The 20,685-nt window shown below is 40.5% G+C and overlaps 1 protein-coding gene across 1 annotated transcript; it reads left to right on the top strand.

Moving 5' to 3' along the window:
• LOC129825627 (zinc finger protein 271-like) lies at positions 1-19,478 on the top strand. The gene is made up of 5 exons (XM_055885837.1): positions 1-529; positions 4,162-5,887; positions 13,155-13,167; positions 13,442-13,919; positions 16,583-19,478. Exons 1-5 carry the CDS (start codon positions 229-231, stop codon positions 17,383-17,385), a joined length of 3,321 nt encoding a protein of 1,106 aa, XP_055741812.1. The 5' UTR covers positions 1-228; the 3' UTR covers positions 17,386-19,478.
• Positions 19,479-20,685: the final 1,207 nt, after the last annotated feature.

Below are 20,685 nucleotides of genomic sequence, written 5' to 3'. Positions count from 1 at the left end.
GGAAAGCTTCTTCAACAACTGCAGCCACCTCGGTAGCTCTCTAGCCAACAAAGTCGGAGCATTCAAGTTATTTAGACAATTTCGTGGTTTATTTGCCACTATGATTTAAACACACACGTGGAAACAACTAGCTACCCCATTTAATTTAATTATTACGTTGTAAGTCAACTAGCTGGCTGGTTAAGTTAGTACTTGTCTAGTCGCTAATGCTAGCTGTTATCCCCGACCATGAGTTCACTAAGCTACTCTCCTCCTGCTAAAGAAGAGGCCGTCTGCTGGACGGAGAAAGAAGCTCTGGTGAAAGAGGAGGATGTTACAATACAAAAACAAGTAGAGAGTGAGGCTGTTACCGTGAAAGAAGAAGAGAAAGACGTTACAGAGAAAGACGCCTTCAGAGTGGAGGACGATGTTACTGTGAAAGAAGATGAAGACGTTTTTGGAATGAAGGATGAACAGGGGGAGATTACTGTCACATTAGAGGAGGACGAAGAAGAGAAGACTGGAGATCTGATTAACACCAGTAAATACAGTGAGTATTATCTTATAAAACAGAGACATTGATCTGATTAACACCAGTAAATACAGTGAGTACTGTCATAAAACAGGGACATTGATCTGATTAACACCAGTAAATACAGTGAGTACGATCTTATAAAACAGGTACAAAAACTCAGTTTTTGAAGTAATGTGTGATTTTTAAAAGGGCGTTCTACACATGAATATGTATTTGTACTGTTGGAATTGTTCATGACGTCCTCCAGTGATTAAAAAAAAAAAACTTTTCCATTTGAAAGTGATATATAAAAACAGTAAAGTATAAACACACTAAAGAGAAACAAATAAATGTTTTGAGAATTTTTGTTTTTTTAGACAACTGCAAACTTGAAGGAGTGAGTGATGTCATAGTAAGGCATTCAAGGAGTTGGCTTGATGTGAAGTCGTGATGTCATCCATTAGGTGACGGATCTTCATGTGAATATTCATTATTCTTTTTAAATCCTTCCTGTTCTGTCAAGTTGGTTGTTGATCATTGCTAGAAAGCCATTTTCAAGTCTTGCCATAGACTTTCAAGAAGATTTAAGTCCAAACTGTAACTAGGCCACTCGGGAACATTCAATGTCATCTTGGTAAGCTCCTCCAGTGTATATTTGGCCTTGTGGTTTAGGTTATTGTCCTGTTCGTACAGTTTTTTGTATTCAGATCTCTGAAATGCACTCTACCTACGTAACATTTAGTGTCTCCTTATATTACGCTGGGAAAACAGTTTCCATGGGCACAGATCCTAAATCATTTCAGAGTTCGCACTATTCAATGGTTCTAACCGAGAGTCACCTTAACTTTATTGACAACACCCAAATGGATACTGTCATTAATGTGGTTCTATAATAATTAGACATTATTATTCTGTAGCTAGTTAGTTACAGTCACATGTTCAACTATCATCAAGTGATCCAGGAAATCATTTTCTGAATGACAGTGAAATGATAAACATCACGACATGCAACAACAACCAAAGTGCTTCTTCATTCATTACTCTGGTAAAGACAGTTTTGCCGTGCTCCACGTTGGATCCAACATCCCTAACAAATTTGATGTTTATAATGTGTTATTGTTTGCTTGATTTACAGTCGGGTCTCGTTAGTCTGTTTGCACACAGAGATACTTTGCTCATAATGTGTAGAGAACTGTTCCTTGATGGATAGGCTATTGTACAACACACAGAGATATTTTCCTTCATTCAGGACATTAAGAATGACAACACATTACAGAGTAGCCTAGTGGGATTATTCACAAAATTATCTGGTGATCAGGTTATGAAATGTCATGACAAAGACATTTTAGTTTCCTTGTTTCACCTGAAATATTAAATGATTTACAGTCAGAGGTCTATTTTATTGTTAGGGTGAAGTTATGGGTCCTACAGTAGGTCTATGTTGTTAGGTGAAGTTATGGGTCATACAGTAGGTCTATGTTGTTGCTAGGTGAAGTTATAGGTCCTACAGTAGGTTTATGTTGTTGTTAGGTTAAGTTATGGGTCCAACAGTAGGTTTATGTTGTTGTTAGGTTAAGTTATGGGTCCTGCAGTAGGTCTATGTTGTTGCTAGGTGAAGTTATGGGTCCTACAGTAGGTTTATGTTGTTGTTAGGTTAAGTTATGGGTCCTACAGTAGGTATATGGCAGGTTTTCCCAAACTGGAATATGCCTTCAGGAGTACGCCAAAAAAGAATGTGATACACATTTTACATTTTTTACAAATTATACATTTTCTTCACATTTTTAAACAGTCAATTTAAATTTTCCAATGGGGCTATACATTTGGGTGAGGTTTTTTTCTCACCTGAGTAGCCTCATTTCACAGCCAAAATTAAAATGAAACCAGCTAGTGTTCAGCGAAATAGCAACACAATGTCAAATACAGGTAGCTTAGTCAAATAATTAACATCCAATCACATTAACCGTTACTCTCTCGTGGGAATTACAAATGTAGCTGCTGCTCATGTTGGTATCTGTACTGATGGCGCAGGGAGACATAGTAGAGTGGTAACGTGCGTGCAAGCAGTTGCTCCCGACGCCACTTGGGTACACTGCAGCATCCACCGACAGGCTCTTGCTGCCAAGGGAATGCCTGACAGCTTGGAAAAACGTTTTGAACACTACAATGAAAATGGTTAACTTTGTTAAAGCAAGGGCCCTGAACTCTCGTGTATTTTCTGCACTATGCAATGATATGGGCAGCCACCATGTAACGCTTTTACAACATACAGAAGTGCGCTGGTTATCAAGGGGCAACGTATTGACACCTTTTTTTTTTAATTGAGAGACGAGCTTAAAGTTTCCTTAACTGACCATAATTTTCACTTGTCTGACCGCTTGCATGATGATGAGTTTCTCACACGACTGGCCTATCTGGGTGATGTTTTTTCTCACCCAAATGATCTGAATCTAGGATAACAGGGACTCTCCAACTATATTCAATGTGCGGGACAAAATTGAGGCTATGATTAAGAAGTAGTAGCTCTTCTCTGTCTGGGACAACACACAGGTCTTTCCATCATTGTATGATTTTTTGTGGGCAATTGAACTCAAGCTTACGGACAATGTCAAATGTGATATAGCGAAGCACCTGACTTGGGTGCGCAATTACGCAGGTACTTTCCCGAAACGGATGACACAAACAACTGGATTCGTTATCCCTTTCATGCCCTGCCTCCAGTCCACTTACCGATATCTTAACAAGAGAACTTCATCGAAATTGCAACAAGAGGTTCTGTGAAAATGTTATTTAATCAGAACTGCCAGATTTCTGGATTTGGCTGCGCTCAGAATATCCTGCCTTGGCAAGTCGCACTGTTAAGACACTGATGCCCTTTGCAACTACATACCTATGTGAGAGTGGATTCTCGGCCCTCACTAGCATGAAACTAAATACAGGCACAGACTGTGTGTGGAAAATGATTTAAGACTGAGACTCTCCAATACAACCCAACATTGCAGAGTTATGTGCATCCTGTCAAGCACACCCTTCTCATTAACCTGTGGTGAGTTATTCACAATTTTCAATGAACAAAGAAGGTTTTATTTGTAAGATGGTTAAATAAAGAGCAACATTATTGATTTATATTATTATTTGTTCCCTGGTCCTCTGTCACAACCCGGCTTGTGGAAATTGACATAAACTAAATAAACTAAATGTATCGTATAGTGTGTGTGTGGCAGGCTAACAATAATGGCAAATACTAAATTTGAGCGTGCGCTGACCCTGGTGCTAGAGGGGGTATGCAGCTGGAGGTTTCCTCATTAGCATGGAGGAGTTTCTACAACCAAATTGCCCTCGTGCCGCAATTTTAACAAACACAGAAAGGGGTCTATATTGGAGACCAAAAGTCGTCTGGCACACTGCTTAGAGGTTCAACAACTGTAACTTATTTCTAGCCTACAATCATCGATGTTACTACTAATATGAAAACAAGACAAAATATGACTACCGGTATTGTTGCTCACTTGACTGTCTTAAGACAATTGTCAAATAATTTGATAGATGTCAATTGTTGTACAACTTCATGGGTGTACGCTTTGGGCATCACCTTTTACCTCAAATAAACAGTGGATTTCTGCTGTTGTGGGCCTTTAACCATCTGTCTGACTTTGTCATTCACACAGGAGAGAGACGGGACTATCGCGGATCCTCTGGGGAGCCTCAACAACATAATGATGCTGAAGAGGCAGAGAAGAGTCTCTCCAGATCCGAACACCTCAAGAAACACCAGCAAAGACCCACAGGGAAGAAATCTAACTGCTGCGCTGACTGTGGGAAACATTGCACATATTCATCAAAACTTAAAATTCACCAGCGAGTACACACAGGAGAGAAGCCTTATAGCTGTAATGAATGTGGGAAGAGTTTCACTCAGTCAATTAATCTGAAAACACACCAGAGAACACACACAAGAGAGAAGCCTTACAGCTGTGATCAGTGTGGCAAGAGTTTTACTCAGTTAAGTAATCTGCTATCACACCAGAGAATACACACAGGAGAGAAACCTTATAGCTGTGATCAGTGTGGCAAGAGTTTTGCTCAGTCAAGTAGCCTGGTATCACACCAGAGAACACACACAGGAGAGCAGCCATATAGCTGTGATCAGTGTGGCAAGGGTTTTACTCGGTCAACCAACCTGGTATCACACCAGAGAACACACACAGGAGAGCAGCCTTATAGCTGTGATCAGTGTGGCAAGGGTTTTACTAATTCAAGAAAGCTGGTATCACACCAGAGAACACACACAGGAGAGAAGCCTTATAGCTGTGATCAGTGTGGCAAGGGTTTTACTCGGTCAACCAACTTGGTATCACACCAGAGAACACACACAGGAGAGCAGCCTTATAGCTGTGATCAGTGTGGCAAGAGTTTTACTAATTCAAGAAACCTGCTTTCACATCAGAGAACACGCACAGGAGAGCAGCCATATAGCTGTGATCAATGTGGCAAGAGTTTTACTCAGTCAAGCAAGCTGCTATCACACCAGAGAACACACACAGGAGAGCAGCCATATAGCTGTGATCAGTGTGGGAAAGGCTTTTCTCGGATAGGACAGCTTAAAGGACACCAGAGAACACACACAGGAGAGAAACCTTTTAGCTGTAATCAATGTGGGAAAAGTTTTGCTCATTCAAGTAATCTGAAAAAACACCAGAGAACACACACAGGAGAGAAACCTTATAGCTGTGATCAGTGTGGCAAGAGTTTTACTCAGTCATGCAACCTGGTATCACACCAGAGAACACACACAGGAGAGCAGTCATATTGCTGTGATCAATGTGGCAAGAGCTTTGCTAATTCAAGCCACCTGGTATCACACCAGAGAACACACACAGGAGAGCAGCCATATAGCTGTGATCAGTGTGGGAAGAGTTTTACTCAGTCAAGCAACCTGGTATCACACCAGAGAACACACACAGGAGAGAAGACTTATAACTGTGATCAGTGTGGCAAGAGTTTTACTCATTCAAGTAATCTGAAAACACACCAGAGAACACACACAGGAGAGAAGCCTTATAGCTGTGATCAGTGTGGCAAGAGTTTTACTCAGTTAAGCAACCTGGTATCACACCAGAGAACACACACAGGAGAGAAGCCTTATAGCTGTGATCAGTGTGGCAAGAGTTTTACTCAGTCAAGCAACCTGGTATCACACCAGAGAACACACACAGGAGAGCAGCCATATAGCTGTGATCAATGTGGGAAAAACTTTTCTCAGGGAGAAAGACTTGAAGAGCACCAGAGAACACACACAGGAGAGAAGCCTTATAGCTGTGATCAGTGTGGCAAAAGATACTCTCATTCAAGTGGTCTGATTAAACATCAGAAAATACATGCAGGAGATCCATAGTGTAGAATGACCTCCAACACCAGACCTGGGTAGTAGAACACAGAGTGTAGAATGATCTCCAACACCAGACCTGGGTAGTAGAGCACAGAGTGTAGAATGACCTCCAACACCAGACCTACAGTTGAAGTCGGAAGTTTACATACACTTAGGTTGGAGTCATTAAAACATGTTTTTCAACCACTCCATTAATTTATTTTTAAGAAACTATAGTTTGGTAAGTCGGTTAGGACATCTACTTTGTTGCCGATACAGGTAATTTTTCCAAAAATTGTTTACAGGCAGATTATTTCACTTAGAATTCACTGTATCACAATTCCAGTGGGTCAGAAGTTTACATACACGAAGTTGGTTGTGCCTTTAAACAGCTTGGAAAATTCCAGAATATTATGTCATGTCTTTAGAAGCTTCTGATAGGCTAATTGACATCATTTGAGTCAGTTGGAGGTGTACCTGTGGATGTATTTCAAGGCCTACCTTCAAACTCAGTGCCTCTTCGCTTGACATGGAAAATCAAAAGAAAGCCAAGACCTCAGAAAAAAATATTGTAGACCTCCACAAGTCTGATTCATCCTTGAGAGCAATTTCCAAACGCCTGAATGTACCATGTTCATCTGTACAAAGAATAGTACGCAAGTATAAACACCACAGGACCACGCAGCCATCATACCATTCAGGAAGGAGATGTGTTCTGTCTCCTAGAGATGAACGTACTTTGGTGCGAAAAGTGCAAATCAATCCCAGAACAACAGCAAAGGACCTTGTGAAGATGCTGGAGGAAACGGGTACAAAAGTATCTATATCCACAGTAAAACGAGTCCTATATTGACATAACCTTAAAGGCCGCTCGGCAAGGAAGAAGCCACTGCTCCAAAACTGCCATAAGAAAGCCAGACTACGGTTTGCAACTGCACATGGGGACAAAGATTGTACTTTTTGGAGAAATGTCCTCTGGTCTGATGAAACAAAAACAGAACTGTTTGGCCATAATGACCATCATTATGTTTGGAGGAAAAAGGGGAGGCTTGCAAGCTGAAGAACACCATCCCAACCGTGAAGCACGGTGGCGGCAGCATCATGTTGTGGGTGTGCTTTTAAAAAAAAAAAAAAATTCACCTTTATTTAACCAGGTAGGCAAATTGAGAACACGTTCTCATTTACAATTGCGACCTGGCCAAGATAAAGCAAAGCAGTTCGACACATACAACAACACATAGTTACACATGGAGTAAAACAAACATACAGTCAATAATACAGTGAAAATAAGTCTATATACAATATGAGCAAGTGAGGTGAGATAAGGGAGGTGAAGGCAAACAAAATATATATATAAATAAATAAAAAATATATAAAAAGGCCATGGTGGCGAAGTAAATACAATATAGCAAGTAAAAAAATAACACTGGAATGGTTGGTTTGCAGTGGAAGAAGGTGCAAAGTAGAGATAGAAATAATGGGGTGCAAAGGAGCAAAATAAATAAATACAGTAGGTAAAGAGGTAGTTGTTTGGGCTAAATTATAGATGGGCTATGTACAGGTGCAGTAATCTATGAGCTGCTCTGACAGCTGGTGCTTAAAGCTAGTGAGGGAGATAAGTGTTTCCAGTTTCAGAGATTTTTGTAGTTCGTTCCAGTCATTGGCAGCAGAGAACTGGAAGGAGAGGCGGCCAAAGGAAGAATTGGTTTTGGGGGTGACCAGAGAGATATACCTGCTGGAGCGCGTGCTACGGGTGGGCGTTGCTATGGTGACCAGCGAGCTGAGATAAGGGGGGACTTTACCTAGCAGGGTCTTGTAGATGACCTGGAGCCAGTGGGTTTGGCGACGAGTGTGAAGCGAGGGCCAGCCAACGAGAGCGTTCAGGTCGCAGTGGTGGGTAGTATATGGGGCTTTGGTGACAAAACGGATGGCACTGTGATAGACTGCATCCAATTTATTGAGTAGGGTTTTGGAGGCTATTTTGTAAATGACATCACCGAAGTCGAGGATTGGTAGGATGGTCAGTTTTACAAGGGTATGTTTGGCAGCATGAGTGAAGGATGCTTTGTTGCGGAATAGGAAGCCGATTCTAGATTTAACTTTGGATTGGAGATGCTTGATGTGAGTCTGGAAGGAGAGTTTACAGTCTAACCAGACACCTAGGTATTTGTAGTTGTCCACATATTCTAAGTCAGAGCCGTCCAGAGTAGTGATGCTGGACAGGCGGGCAGGTGCAGGCAGCGATCGGTTGAAGAGCATGCATTTAGTTTTACTTGTATTTAAGAGCAATTGGAGGCCACGGAAGGAGAGTTGTATGGCATTGAAGCTCGCCTGGAGGGTTGTTAACACAGTGTCAAGAGAAGGGCCAGAAGTATACAGAATAGTGTCGTCTGCGTAGAGGTGGATCAGAGACTCACCAGCAGCAAGAGCGACATCATTGATGTATACAGAGAAGAGAGTCGGTCCAAGAATTGAACCCTGTGGCACCCCCATAGAGACTGCCAGAGGTCCGGACAACAGACCCTCCGATTTGACACACTGAACTCGATCAGAGAAGTAGTTGGTGAACCAGGCGAGGCAATCATTAGAGAAACCAAGGCCGTCGAGTCTGCCGATGAGGATGTGGTGATTGACAGAGTCAAAAGCCTTGGCCAGGTCAATGAATATGGCTGCACAGTACTGTGCAGTACTTTGCTGCAGGAGGGACTGGTGCACTTCACAAAATAGATGGCATCATGAGGTAGGAAAATGATGTGGATATATTGAAGCAACATCTCAAGATATCAGTCAGGAAGTTAAAGCTTGGTCACAAATGGGTCTTCCATATGGACAATGACCCCAAGCATACTTCCAAAGTTGTGGCAAAATGGCTTAAGGACAACAAAGTCAAGGTATTGGAGTGGCCATCACAAAGCCCTGACCTCAATCCTATAGAAAATTTGTGGGCAGAACTGAAAAAGCTTGTGCGAGCAAGGAGGCCTACAAACCTGACTCAGTTACACCAGCTCTGTCAGGAGGAATGGGCCAAAATTCACCCAACTTATTGTGGGAAGCTTGTGGAAGGCTACCCGAAACGTTTGACCCAAGATAAACAATTTAGAGGCAATGCTACCAAATACTAAGTGAGTTTATGTAAACTTCTGACCCACTGGGAATGTGATGAAAGAAATAAAAGCTGAATGAAATCATTCTCCACTATTATTCTGATATTTCACATTCTTAAAATAAAGTGGGGTTTCCTAACTGACCTAAAACAGGGAATTTTTACTCGGATTAAATGTCAGGAATTGTGAAACTGAGTTTAAATGTATTTGGCTGAGGTGTATGTAAACTTCCGACTTCAACTGTATATACATCAAATCACATTTTATCTGTCACATACACATGTTTAGCAGATGTTATTGTGGGTGTAGCGAAATGCTTGTGTTTCTAGCTCCATCAGTCCAGTAATATCTAACAATACACACAATCTATAGGAATGGAATCAAGAATATATAAATATTTAGATGAGCGATGTCAGAGTAGCATAGACTAAGATGCAGTAGAATGGAATAGAATACAGTATATACATATGAGATGAGTAATGCATAGACTAAGATACAATAGAATAGGATAGAATACAGTATATACATATGAGATAAGTAATACATAGACTAAGATACAGTAGAATATGATAGAATACAGTATATACATATGAGATAAGCAATACATAGACTAAGATACAGTAGAATAGGATAGAATACAGTATATACATATGAGATGAGTAATGCCAGATATGTAAACATGCAGGAGATCAACGAAGGAAAGATAGTGATGGTGCTCAGTGACGTTGTTGCAAATGGTGGGGAATAACCAATCACGATGAGGGATCGCCAGCTGTGAACGCGTTAGCATGCTGGAGACAACCATGGTGAATGTGAATGCAGGATACATTAGGTGTTCCAATGGTAAAACGTTTGATATAATTACATCAAGTGTTCCAATGGTAAAACGTTTGATATAATTACATCAAGTGTTCCAATGGTAAAACGTTTGATATAATTACATCAAGTGTTCCAATGGTAAAACATTTGAGTTCATTTTGTTCTGACATGGTCACTTTGCCTGCTGTTTATTTCCACGTTGGGATGCAACCTTTTTTTGTTCTTATTTTTTTATAAAACATTTTATCATTTTACCTCTGTTTTTTTCTCCACAATTTTGATCTTGTCTCATCGCTGCAACTCCCCAACGGGCTCAGGAGGCGAAGGTCGAGTCATGCATCCTCTGGAACATGACCCTCTAAACCGCGCTTCTTAACACCTGCCCGCTTAACCCGGAAGCCAGCTGCACCAATGTGTCGGAGGAAACACCGTTCACCTGACGTCCGAGGTCAGCCTGCAGGGTGGGTTTGCCCCCCCGGCCAAACCCACCCCTAACCCGGACGACGCTTGGCTAATTGTGTGCCGCCCTATGGGACTCCCGATCACAGCAGGTTGTGGTACAGCCCGGGATCAAACCCGGGTCTGTAGTGATGCCTCTAGCACTGTGATCTAGTACCTTAGACCGCTGCACCACTTGGGCATAACCTTTTTTTTTTTTACCAATTCTGATGGTTGTTAAAAGTGGGATTTTGACATTATTATCGTTATATCAACATACTCGACAGTCTCAACACTCCCAACTATCAATATCGTTGGCACCTTAGACATCAAGTGACTTGACAATAATGTTCCATACAACGTTGCATGTTTGAAAGGTCTATCATTTTCATTGAAGACAATCAAAGTTAACATTCCATAAAACTTCAATTAAAGTCTGAGTCTCAAATAGTTGCCTGTCCCTTTGAATGGCACACATTATAGCAAATACATTTTGGGTCTAAATTAAAGGAGCTACAATTATAATTTAATTACATGTTTTTAATCTCTTTCTGTTTGACAGCAAAAGCCAGACTGGCTTCTGTTGTCAAGATGGGAAAACCCTCCCTCTCTGCCATCGGTATCACTAAAAGCCGGGGTCATCTCCTTCTCAACCAACAATGGCCGACTGGGGCAAGCAGCCAATGTAGAAATCTACTTTCTTCAATCAATTTCAGTTTATGTGAGAAAACAAGTACTGAATAGTGTAGGGAATCATTGTACCATCTAAATCGCTGTGAAATATATTTTCAATTAAAAAAAGTTGTTTTTACCGCTGTTTGAAGTTGGTGGACGAAACTGAAAGTAAAATAGTCTCCACTATGCTCTGTGCTATCCGGGATCCTTCATACTTCCCTACCCCACTGACCTCTCCACCATGTTACAGGGAAGTGTGATGGGGGAGACATTTGGAATTGGTCAAATGTTGGATAAAGTATCTGATGAAAGCAGGGAAATGTATTTTTGGGGTGATTTGAATATTGACTGGTTTACCACCACCATTATTTCTGTGGCCAATGGTTGTAACATAACCCAAGGTGACACTACCAACCAGAATGTTCACTAAGTCTGATACCATATCATCAACCTGTATTGAGCATATTTTTATCAACATGGCTGAAAATTATTCTAAAGCTGTAGCAGTGGTGATCATAACTTGGTGACACTCAAGAGAAAAACACAAATACCAAAGGCTGATCCTAAAGTAACCTACCCAAGGCCCTACAAGAGGTTCAGTCAGGACTCATATACCAAAGACTGATCCTAAAGTAACTGACCCAAGACCCTACAAGAGGTTTAGCCAGGGCTCATGCCAAAGACTGATCCTAAAGTAACCTACCCAAGGCCCTACAAGAGGTTCAGTCAGGACTCATATACCAAAGACTGATCCTAAAGTAACTGACCCAAGGCCCTACAAGAGGTTTAGTCAGGACTTATTTGTGGATGAGGTTCAGAATGTGCGATGGCTGGAAGTGTGTAGTGAGGATGATCCTGAAATGGCACTGAGTGTGTTTATGAAATTATTTATGAGTATTGTTGATAAGCAAGGCCCCATTTAAGAAAACAGACTGAGGTCAAACGATGCCCCAGGGATTGATGAGCTGAGAAATGTAACGGTTCAACGTAAGGATACCAAAAAGGTAGGGGACAGATCTGTCTGATGAGCAAAGTTATTGTGAATGAATAGTGACCAAGCTAGACCAGCTATTGTAGATGAATACATCTAGTGACCAAGCTAGACCAGTTATTGTAAATTAATAAATCTAGTGACGAAGCTAGACCAGTTATTGTAGATTAATACATCTAGTGACCAAGCTAGACCAGTTATTGTAAATTAATAAATCTAGTGACCAAGCTAGACCAGTTATTGTAAATGAATACATCTAGTGGCCAAGCTAGACCAGTTACTGTAAATGAATACATCTAGTGACCAAGCTAGACCAGTTACTGTAAATGAATACATCTAGTGACCAAGCTAGACCAGTTATTGTAGATGAATACATCTAGTGACCAAGCTAGACCAGTTATTGTAGATAAATACATTTAGTGACCAAGCTAGACCAGTTATTGTAGATGAATACATCTAGTGACCAAGCTAGAACAGTTATTGTAAATGAATACATTTAGTGACCAAGGTAAAAAAGAAAGGATATTATCATCACTAAATCAAGGCTGATGGAAAATATCTATGGACAACTTTGATTCAACAAAAGTGGCAGACATGTTTGAATTCCTACCCATTATAACATTCATTACCAAAACCACCTGACAATGCAAATGATTTGAATTACTATTTGATGGGTCAGGTGGACACATTGAGAAATGAAATGAGTCCAACTGACGGCTCCCTGAATCGGACCGCAGAGTGAAGGAAAAGCAGCCAACAAGTGCTCAGCATATGTGCGAACTCCTTCAAGACTGTTGGAAAAGCATTCCAGGTGAAGCTGGTTAAGAGAATGCCAAGAGTGTGCAAAGCTGTCAATAACGCAAAGCGTGGCTATTTGAAGAATCTCGAATATAAAATATATTTCGATTTGTTTAACACTTTTTTGGTTACTACATGATTCCATATGTGTTATTTCATTGTTTTAATGTCCTTACTATTATTCTACAATGTAGAAAATAGTAAAAATAAAGAAAAACCCTTGAATGAGTAGGTGTTCTAAAACTTTTGACCAATAGTGTATATTATGTTATATAATAAATATGTAATAACATTAAAACATAACTGTTTGTCCTTATAGGGAACCAGATCGTGACTACAACTCAGTTACTAAGTCTTTAACCACACTGTGTTTTTACACCGGTGAGTAAAAACTCATGCTTCCTACCCAATAACTTTTTGTCTGAAAATTTAAATATACATTTTACTCAACTGCGTTACCCACTCCAGTCAGCAGATGGCGGTATGGGACTTTAAGGCAATGCTGTTAGTGTGACGTATAATCTAGTGGACGGAACGCTTCTTTCAACATCATCAACAGTTAGTCAGCCACCTCGGTAGCTTGCTAGACAAAATAGCACAACCAATAAAGCTCTTTAGACGCTTTCGTGTAAGCCACTGTGTTTTAAACACACTTCTGTCGTCTAGTTAGTTATCCGATGTAATTTCATATGTACGGTGGTGTTATTAGTCAGCTAGTAGACTGGTTAAGTTAGCATTAGCCTAGCTAGCTAACATTCCCGACCATGAGCTCACTAACCTACTCTCCTCCTGCTAAAGAAGAGGTCTGCTGGACGGAGAAAGAAGCTCTGGTGAAAGAGGAGGAGGAGGCTGTTTCAATACAAAAACAAGTAGTGGGTGAGACTGTTACCGTGAAAGAAGAAGAGAAAGACGTTTCAGTTAAAGAAGAGGGAGACGCGTCCAGAGTGAAAGAGGAAGAGGGTGTTACAGTAAAAGAAGAGGAGGATGCAGTGAAAGAAGAGGACGAGGCGTTCAGAGTGAAGGAGGAGGATGTTACTGTAAAAGAAGAGGAAGAGGCGTTCAGAGTGAAGGAGGAGGAGGATGCCGTTTTTGGAGTGAAAGAAGAGGAGGGGGAGATGACTGTCACATTGAAGAAGGAAGAAGAGGAGGAAACTGGATATCTGGGCCCAGTTTCCCAAGGGCATCTTAAGGCATCCAATGGTTCTAACGATGAACGTTCCCTGGTTAACACTCGTAAGTACCATCTTAAAAAGAGAGGCACAAGCTCTACAGTTGTTAACCTGATGTGTAAAAGGTGAAATATGCAGTTGCTACATCCATATCTGGACTTTTAAATGATTTATTTCTAACCATTGATTCTTGAAGAATATAACACATGCCTCACACATTTCTCCAGCCCCATCATCATCTTATGACCAAAACAGTGGTGGAATGACAGCTTTGTTATTGTTTCAACTGCAGATTGGTTGATTGTTGTGTGGCTTTTTTAAAGGGACAACCTAGGATTTAAACAGCAACAAAATAGCTGCCCAGATACTTGGTTTGGTAAACAGCTGAGGGATTGGGTCTGGAGAAATGTAACCGCTCTCAAATTCCTAGAGAAAGCTATTGTATCAACCTTAACCCAAAACCTAACGACCTCGTCAAGAAGTTTAGACATCTTACCTAGATTAAATTACATTCATGAATTGGTTTGAAATCTTTGTTTAAAACCCTTCTCAAATTTGGTGTCTTGGCGGATTAGTAAAAACGGTTTATCTTAAAACACTATTTATTTAAAACACTCCCAATCATGGCCGGTTGTGATACAGCCAGGACTCGAACCAGGGTTACTCGAACCAGGGTTACTCGAACCAGGGTTACTCGAACCAGGGTTACTCGAACCAGGGTTACTCGAACCAGGGTTACACACAAATTTCTCGAGGGAGCCAGTCATCAATAGGTACAACACCTGTTTGGCACCGCCCCTTCCTGGGTCGATGAAGGGCGGTATAAAATTTTATGCATGAATCCGAGCCTCACGCTTCCAGCAAGGCGTGGATTTAATAGTATGTTGTACCTAGTTTCCCTTCTTCAGGGAACAGTAGTTATAGTCATAACGTTAAGCTTGTCATATGATGAACTTCAACTTAAATACTGGATCTTGCTGTCGGACAGTTTTTTTGTTTTCAGATCTCTAAAAAAGCACTCTAACTACGTAACATTTAGTGTCTCCTTAAATTACGCAGGGAAAACAGTTTTCATGGGCACAGAAATCCTAAATCATTTCAGTTTGCTAAATCCAATGGTTCTAACCGAGAGTCACCTTAACTTTATAGACAACACCCAAATGGATACTGTCATTAACGTGGTTCTATAATAGACATTCTTAATACTGTAGCTATTTAGTTACAGTCACATGTTTAACTATCATCAGCTGATCCAGGAAATCCTTTTCTGAATGACAGTCAAAGGACAAACATCACAACATGCAACAACAACCAAAGTGCTTCTTCATTCATTACTCTGGTAAAGACAGTTATGCCGTGCTCCATGTTGGATCCAACATCCCTAACAAATTGATGTTTATAATGTGTTATTGTCTGCTTGATTTACAGTAGGGTCTCGTTAGTCTGTTTGGACACAGAGATACTTTGCTCATAATGTATAGAGAACTGTTCCTTGATGGATAGGCTATTGTACAACACACAGAGCTATTTCCTTTATTCAGGACATTTAGAATGACATCACATTACAGAGTAGCCGAGTGAGATTATTCACAAAATTATCTGGTTATAAAATGTCATGACGAAGACATTTTAGTTTCCATGTTTCACCTGAAATATGAAATTATTTATAGTCCTAGGTCTGTTGTTGTTAGGTGAAGTTATGGGTCCTACAGTAGGTCTATGTTATTGTTAGGTGAAGTTACGGGCCAATTTGTTTAACACTTAGTGTACAAACCCTCATTGTCAGGCTGATGGAAAACTAGCCAAAGAGCATTTTACTGGATGTTTTTAAGTATAAAGCAGTTGATTTGCGACAATAACACAAACATATTAATCAGGACATTCAAATGAGCCTTAAAATTATAATCCAAAGTAGTGTGAAATGCGCTCATAAGCAACCTGGAAATGGAGACTATTTTTGCTGTCAGCCTATGAGAACTCCCCTGAGTTTTCCCCCACGGTGGTGAACTAGTGAATAGAGACAGAGCTTAATGTGAGTTTCCTTGAGTAGCACTCCTGATCTTGCGCTGATAGTGCTGTAATATTGAGAATACATTGTGGAAAACTAAAATCTTCGCTCACCATTTTTGCTCCATGCAGATATACTACATCCATAACTAGGGGTTTCCTCATTACCAGATGTACTACATCCATAACTAGTGGGTTCCTCATTACCAGATATACTACATCCATAACTAGTGGGTTCCTCATTACCAGATATACTACATCCATAACTAATGGTTTCCTCATTACCAGATATACTACATCCATAACTAGTGGTTTCCTCATTACCAGATATACTACATCCATAACTAATGGTTTCCTCATTAGCAGGGAGGAGTTTCTACAACCAGATTGCATGTGCATCGCCCTCGTGCCGCAATTTTAGCTAACACAGAAAGGGGCCTATATTGGAGACCAAAAGTCATCTGGCACACTGCTTAGGGGTTCAGTAACTGTAATAACGTCATTCTAGCCTACAATTATCAATGTTACTAATAATGTGAAGACAAAATATGACTGTTGTTGCTCACTTGACTGTCTTAAGACAAATGTCAAATTTAACAGACATCAATTGTTGTACAACTTCATGGGTTTGCTCTGGGCATCACCTTTTACCTCAAATAAACAGTGGATTTCTGCTGTTGTGGGCCTTTAACCATCTGTCTGACTTTATCATTCACACAGGAGAGAGACGTGACTATTGTGGGTCCTCTGGGGAGCCTCAACAACATCATGATGCTGACGAGGCAGAGAAAAGTCTCTCCAGATCAGAACACATCAAGAAACACCAGCGAGAACACACAGGAAAGAAATCTCACCACTGTTTTGAGTGTGGGAAGAGTTACTTAAGATCAAATTCACTGAAAGTACACCTGAGAATACACACTGGAGAGAAACCTCACTGCTGCTCTGACTGTGGGAAGAGATTCACCTCTTCAGTGGACCTTAAAATACATCATAGAATTCACACTGGAGAGAAACCTTATGGCTGTGATCAATGTGGGAAAAGTTTTACTCAGCCAAGCAACCTGAAATCACACCAGAGAATACACACAGGAGAGAAACCATATAGCTGTAATCAATGTGGGAAGAGTTTTATTCAGTCAAGCAGCCTGATAGTGCACCAGAGAACACACACAGGAGAGAAATTGTATAGCTGTAATCAGTGTGGGAAGAGTTTCACTCAGTCAAGCAGCCTGATAGTGCACCAGAGAACACACACAGGAGAGAAGCCATATAGCTGTACTCAATGTGGGAAGAGTTTTGTTACATCTGGCTGTCTGAAGACACACCAGAGAACACACACAGGAGAGAAACCTTATAGCTGTGATCAATGTGGGAAGAGTTTTACTCAGCCAAACAGCCTGATAGTACATCTGAGAACACACACTGGAGAGAAACCTCATAGCTGTGATCAATGTGACAAGACATTCTCTGATAAAAGATTTCTGATCAAACATCAGAAAATACATGGAGTTGTTTCATGATATCAATGAATTAATGTCACAATGTAGAATGTTTTAACATTGTTGTAGGAGTATTTTAAGGATGTCAGAATTTTGAATGTTTTAACATTGTAGGAGTATTTTAATGATGTCACAATGTAGAACCCTAAACGTTTGTCCCCTGTTTATTTGATATATTTATATATCTATATCTCCTCATCGGGGGAAAAATCCAGGCTCTGAAATGGATGGGTACTATTTATGTTATTTAACAAAAAGTGACTAACAAAAAAAAGAGTTGTGTAACACTTACCACGTTGGTGGCCCACTTGATTCAAAATGTAACCCTTCAAAATGTAGCTGTCTGTCTTCTTCAGGTTGTCCTCTAACCAGTGAGGTAAAAGATATCTCCCATTTCCAAGTGTTTTTTTAGTTGTGTTAGTTTCAACAGCACATGCAACCTGACCCCCCCCCCCCTAATCGATATCAGTGAGTTATTACTACTTGTCAAAACAACAGCGTTTCTGGTGCTTGTGCAGTTTATAAGGAACTTCTATGATCATTGTGGACAAAATATTAGGAACACCTTAATATTGAGTTGCACCTCCTTTTGCCCTCAGAACAGCCTCAATTTGTCAGGACACGGACTCTTACAAGGTGTTGAAAGCGTTCCACAGGCAGAGAGAAAGAAAAGAATGAAGGCCAGTGGCCCGGAACCAGGCAAGGTAGTACTAGGACCTTAATAGAACTGAAGACACTTGTGCTAACCTCCACTCTCTCTCTCTCTTGTCTCTCTTCCTCCTCTCTCCCCCCTCTGCTTTGATTCTTGGAGGTCCCTTGCTCCCATGTCAGTTCAAGCCCTTAGGTGAGAGAGTGACCCCTCCACAAGACCTCAGTATTCACAGGCCACTGTCCCGTGCCCTTCCTCTCCTTCCCTGTCAGTCCCTCTCTGCTTTGTGCCCTGGACCAGGGGTCAGAGCGACAGAGGGAACATTAATTGAAATGAAGAGCCTATTTCCTGATTCCTTCTCTTCCCAGCTTCACGCTTTTAGATCTAGGGTGGAACTGGAAGGCAATTTACTATTAAAGGGATAGGTGGAGATTTAAGAAGGCGCTTCAATGACAAGAGCTCACTGTTTATGAATCAGTAGGAAATACACCTTCTATGATCATTGTGGCAGATGTTTGTGTAGATAGCACATTTTATATTTAGGTTTTCTATATATCACAAACTGTTTCTGCATATTGATTTGGAGAAGTTAAAACTGTTTTGACATTGAGGCTATCCCACCTAGCAAAATGTAATTGAAAAGAAGACAAGGCCTAACGTTCAATATACGTGTTGGTGGTAAACAAACTTGTCCAAAAAAAATATAGGATATATTTTTTGTCTTAAGGTGGAAGGTGCATTTTCCATTTATGTTTTGAGGTTGGACTTTAGCACGTATAGCTCGTTAGCACGTAGGGCGCACTGATTGGTGTCACCTCGTTGGTCAGTATGTGTTACACCTGTGCTGGCTTGTCCATCTCGTTAGTGGGAAGGTGTTTCACCTGCGCTGGTCCAGGTTCTATTTAAGAGTGTCTGGCCCAGTGCTCCAGTTGTCTTGATAGATGTGGAGAGTCAACACCTTTAGTTGCTCCACCTTTTTGGTTTGCTTCCTGTCTTTAAGTTTGGTGTGTTTTTCTTTTGTTTGACTCTTCTTGTGCAGATTTAGTGGGTCTCATGGTGGGTGTCTTTTAAGGTCCCAGTTGTTGTTACAAGTCAACTTTCAGTGGACACCACCATAGTGTCTTTCAGAGCCCCTCCTAAAACCCCACCTGTTTAGTTGTGGTTGTTGTCAGTGACTCTTTGTTAGTTCCCTTTTCTATTTAAGGGACATTTCTGTTTTTCTTGATGGGGAATGTAACAACAATGTAGTAAAACAAGCTTATATTTTGTGTTGGATATTGCATCCAATTAATATTTTAATCAATGGCATTTCCTTAGAATGCTCATTAGTCTTTCAGTTGTTAATCTTCTGTGTTTGATTGGTAAATAATTGTTTATTTTCAAAGTATTTGCATTGCATCCATGTCTGAAATGTGCTGTATAAATAAAGCTTGTTTTGATCATATTGCAAAACAAATTAACCCAGTGACTGACCAATCAACAGACTCTTGCTAAACCTATTTACAAATATGTGCAAAAGCAACACATATCTTGGTCCATCTTAGTATGAAAAACAGTATATCTCCCACTATGTCAAAATAGTGCATGCTATGTAAGTTTAGTATCACTTTTCAACCAACCTAGTGCATGTTGTAATCAACAGTAAGTCAAAGGATTCAACTACTGAAAACTAAAACAAACAGATCAATCTAACTTTTCAAGCCTGCTGAAGGCGTGGTGGAGTGGTAAACCACCCCCGGCTCTACCAGGGGCTTGAGGTGGTCTCCCACAGCTCTGCTTATGTCATGTTCTGTGGCCTTGCCATTCCATTTATTGACTGCCCCTGCAACACAGAAATAAACACATTTAGTCATATTATATAAAACACTCAAAGTAATGGATATGGAGCATCTATGGCCTCAGTTACTCCTGGCACCTAAATGTGACTTCTGTCATCCGATCACTCCAAGCTGCATTAGGTTCAGATCTACCAGGATGGGCCTTTGACGCAGTCAGGCTACTGAATATGCATAAGCAATATAAAGAGATGGTGTGAATGAGTGGGGAAAAGTACATTTGACACAAATTACCTTCATAATAGGAAAGAACAAATGTGTGTGCCTGAGGGGAAATGTACTTTCATATAGCCAAAAGGGTGAGAAATTACACCAATATCTGGGCAATGTGCTCTAATGTAAATAAACATAGATGAAGGAACGTATTCCCTTTTGCTTATGTGATGAACAGCTATGAACCGCTAAATATTTACCATCTAAACCATGTGTGACCTCTCACCTCTGTCGTGTCTCTGACTATGATTAAATTATATGACATGCTATTTTATCAAATAGATGACCTAACGTTTAATTGATTACGTGATTAAATTAAACCATGCAACAATTAAACCATTAATAACCTGGGGCACCACGGATATAGAGCGGTTACCTCCCGAATCCACTCTCTTAAAGATCTGTAGATCTTTAATATCAATAGCAGTCAATTATTAATCGTCACCGTATTCAGTCTCATTCTGATTGTCGTAAAGTACTTGGTTATCTGCACGAACCCTGGCTAACAAGTTGAATCAGCAATACACAAATTGGCTTAATTATTTATTTACTAAATACCTAAATAATCACACAGAATATACAGTTGAAGTCGGAAGTTTACATACACTTAGGTTGGAGTCATTA

This window comes from Salvelinus fontinalis, chromosome 27, assembly GCF_029448725.1.
Source record: "Salvelinus fontinalis isolate EN_2023a chromosome 27, ASM2944872v1, whole genome shotgun sequence".
Lineage (NCBI taxonomy): Eukaryota > Metazoa > Chordata > Actinopteri > Salmoniformes > Salmonidae > Salvelinus > Salvelinus fontinalis.
This window is presented reverse-complemented; position numbering and strand designations above follow the sequence as displayed.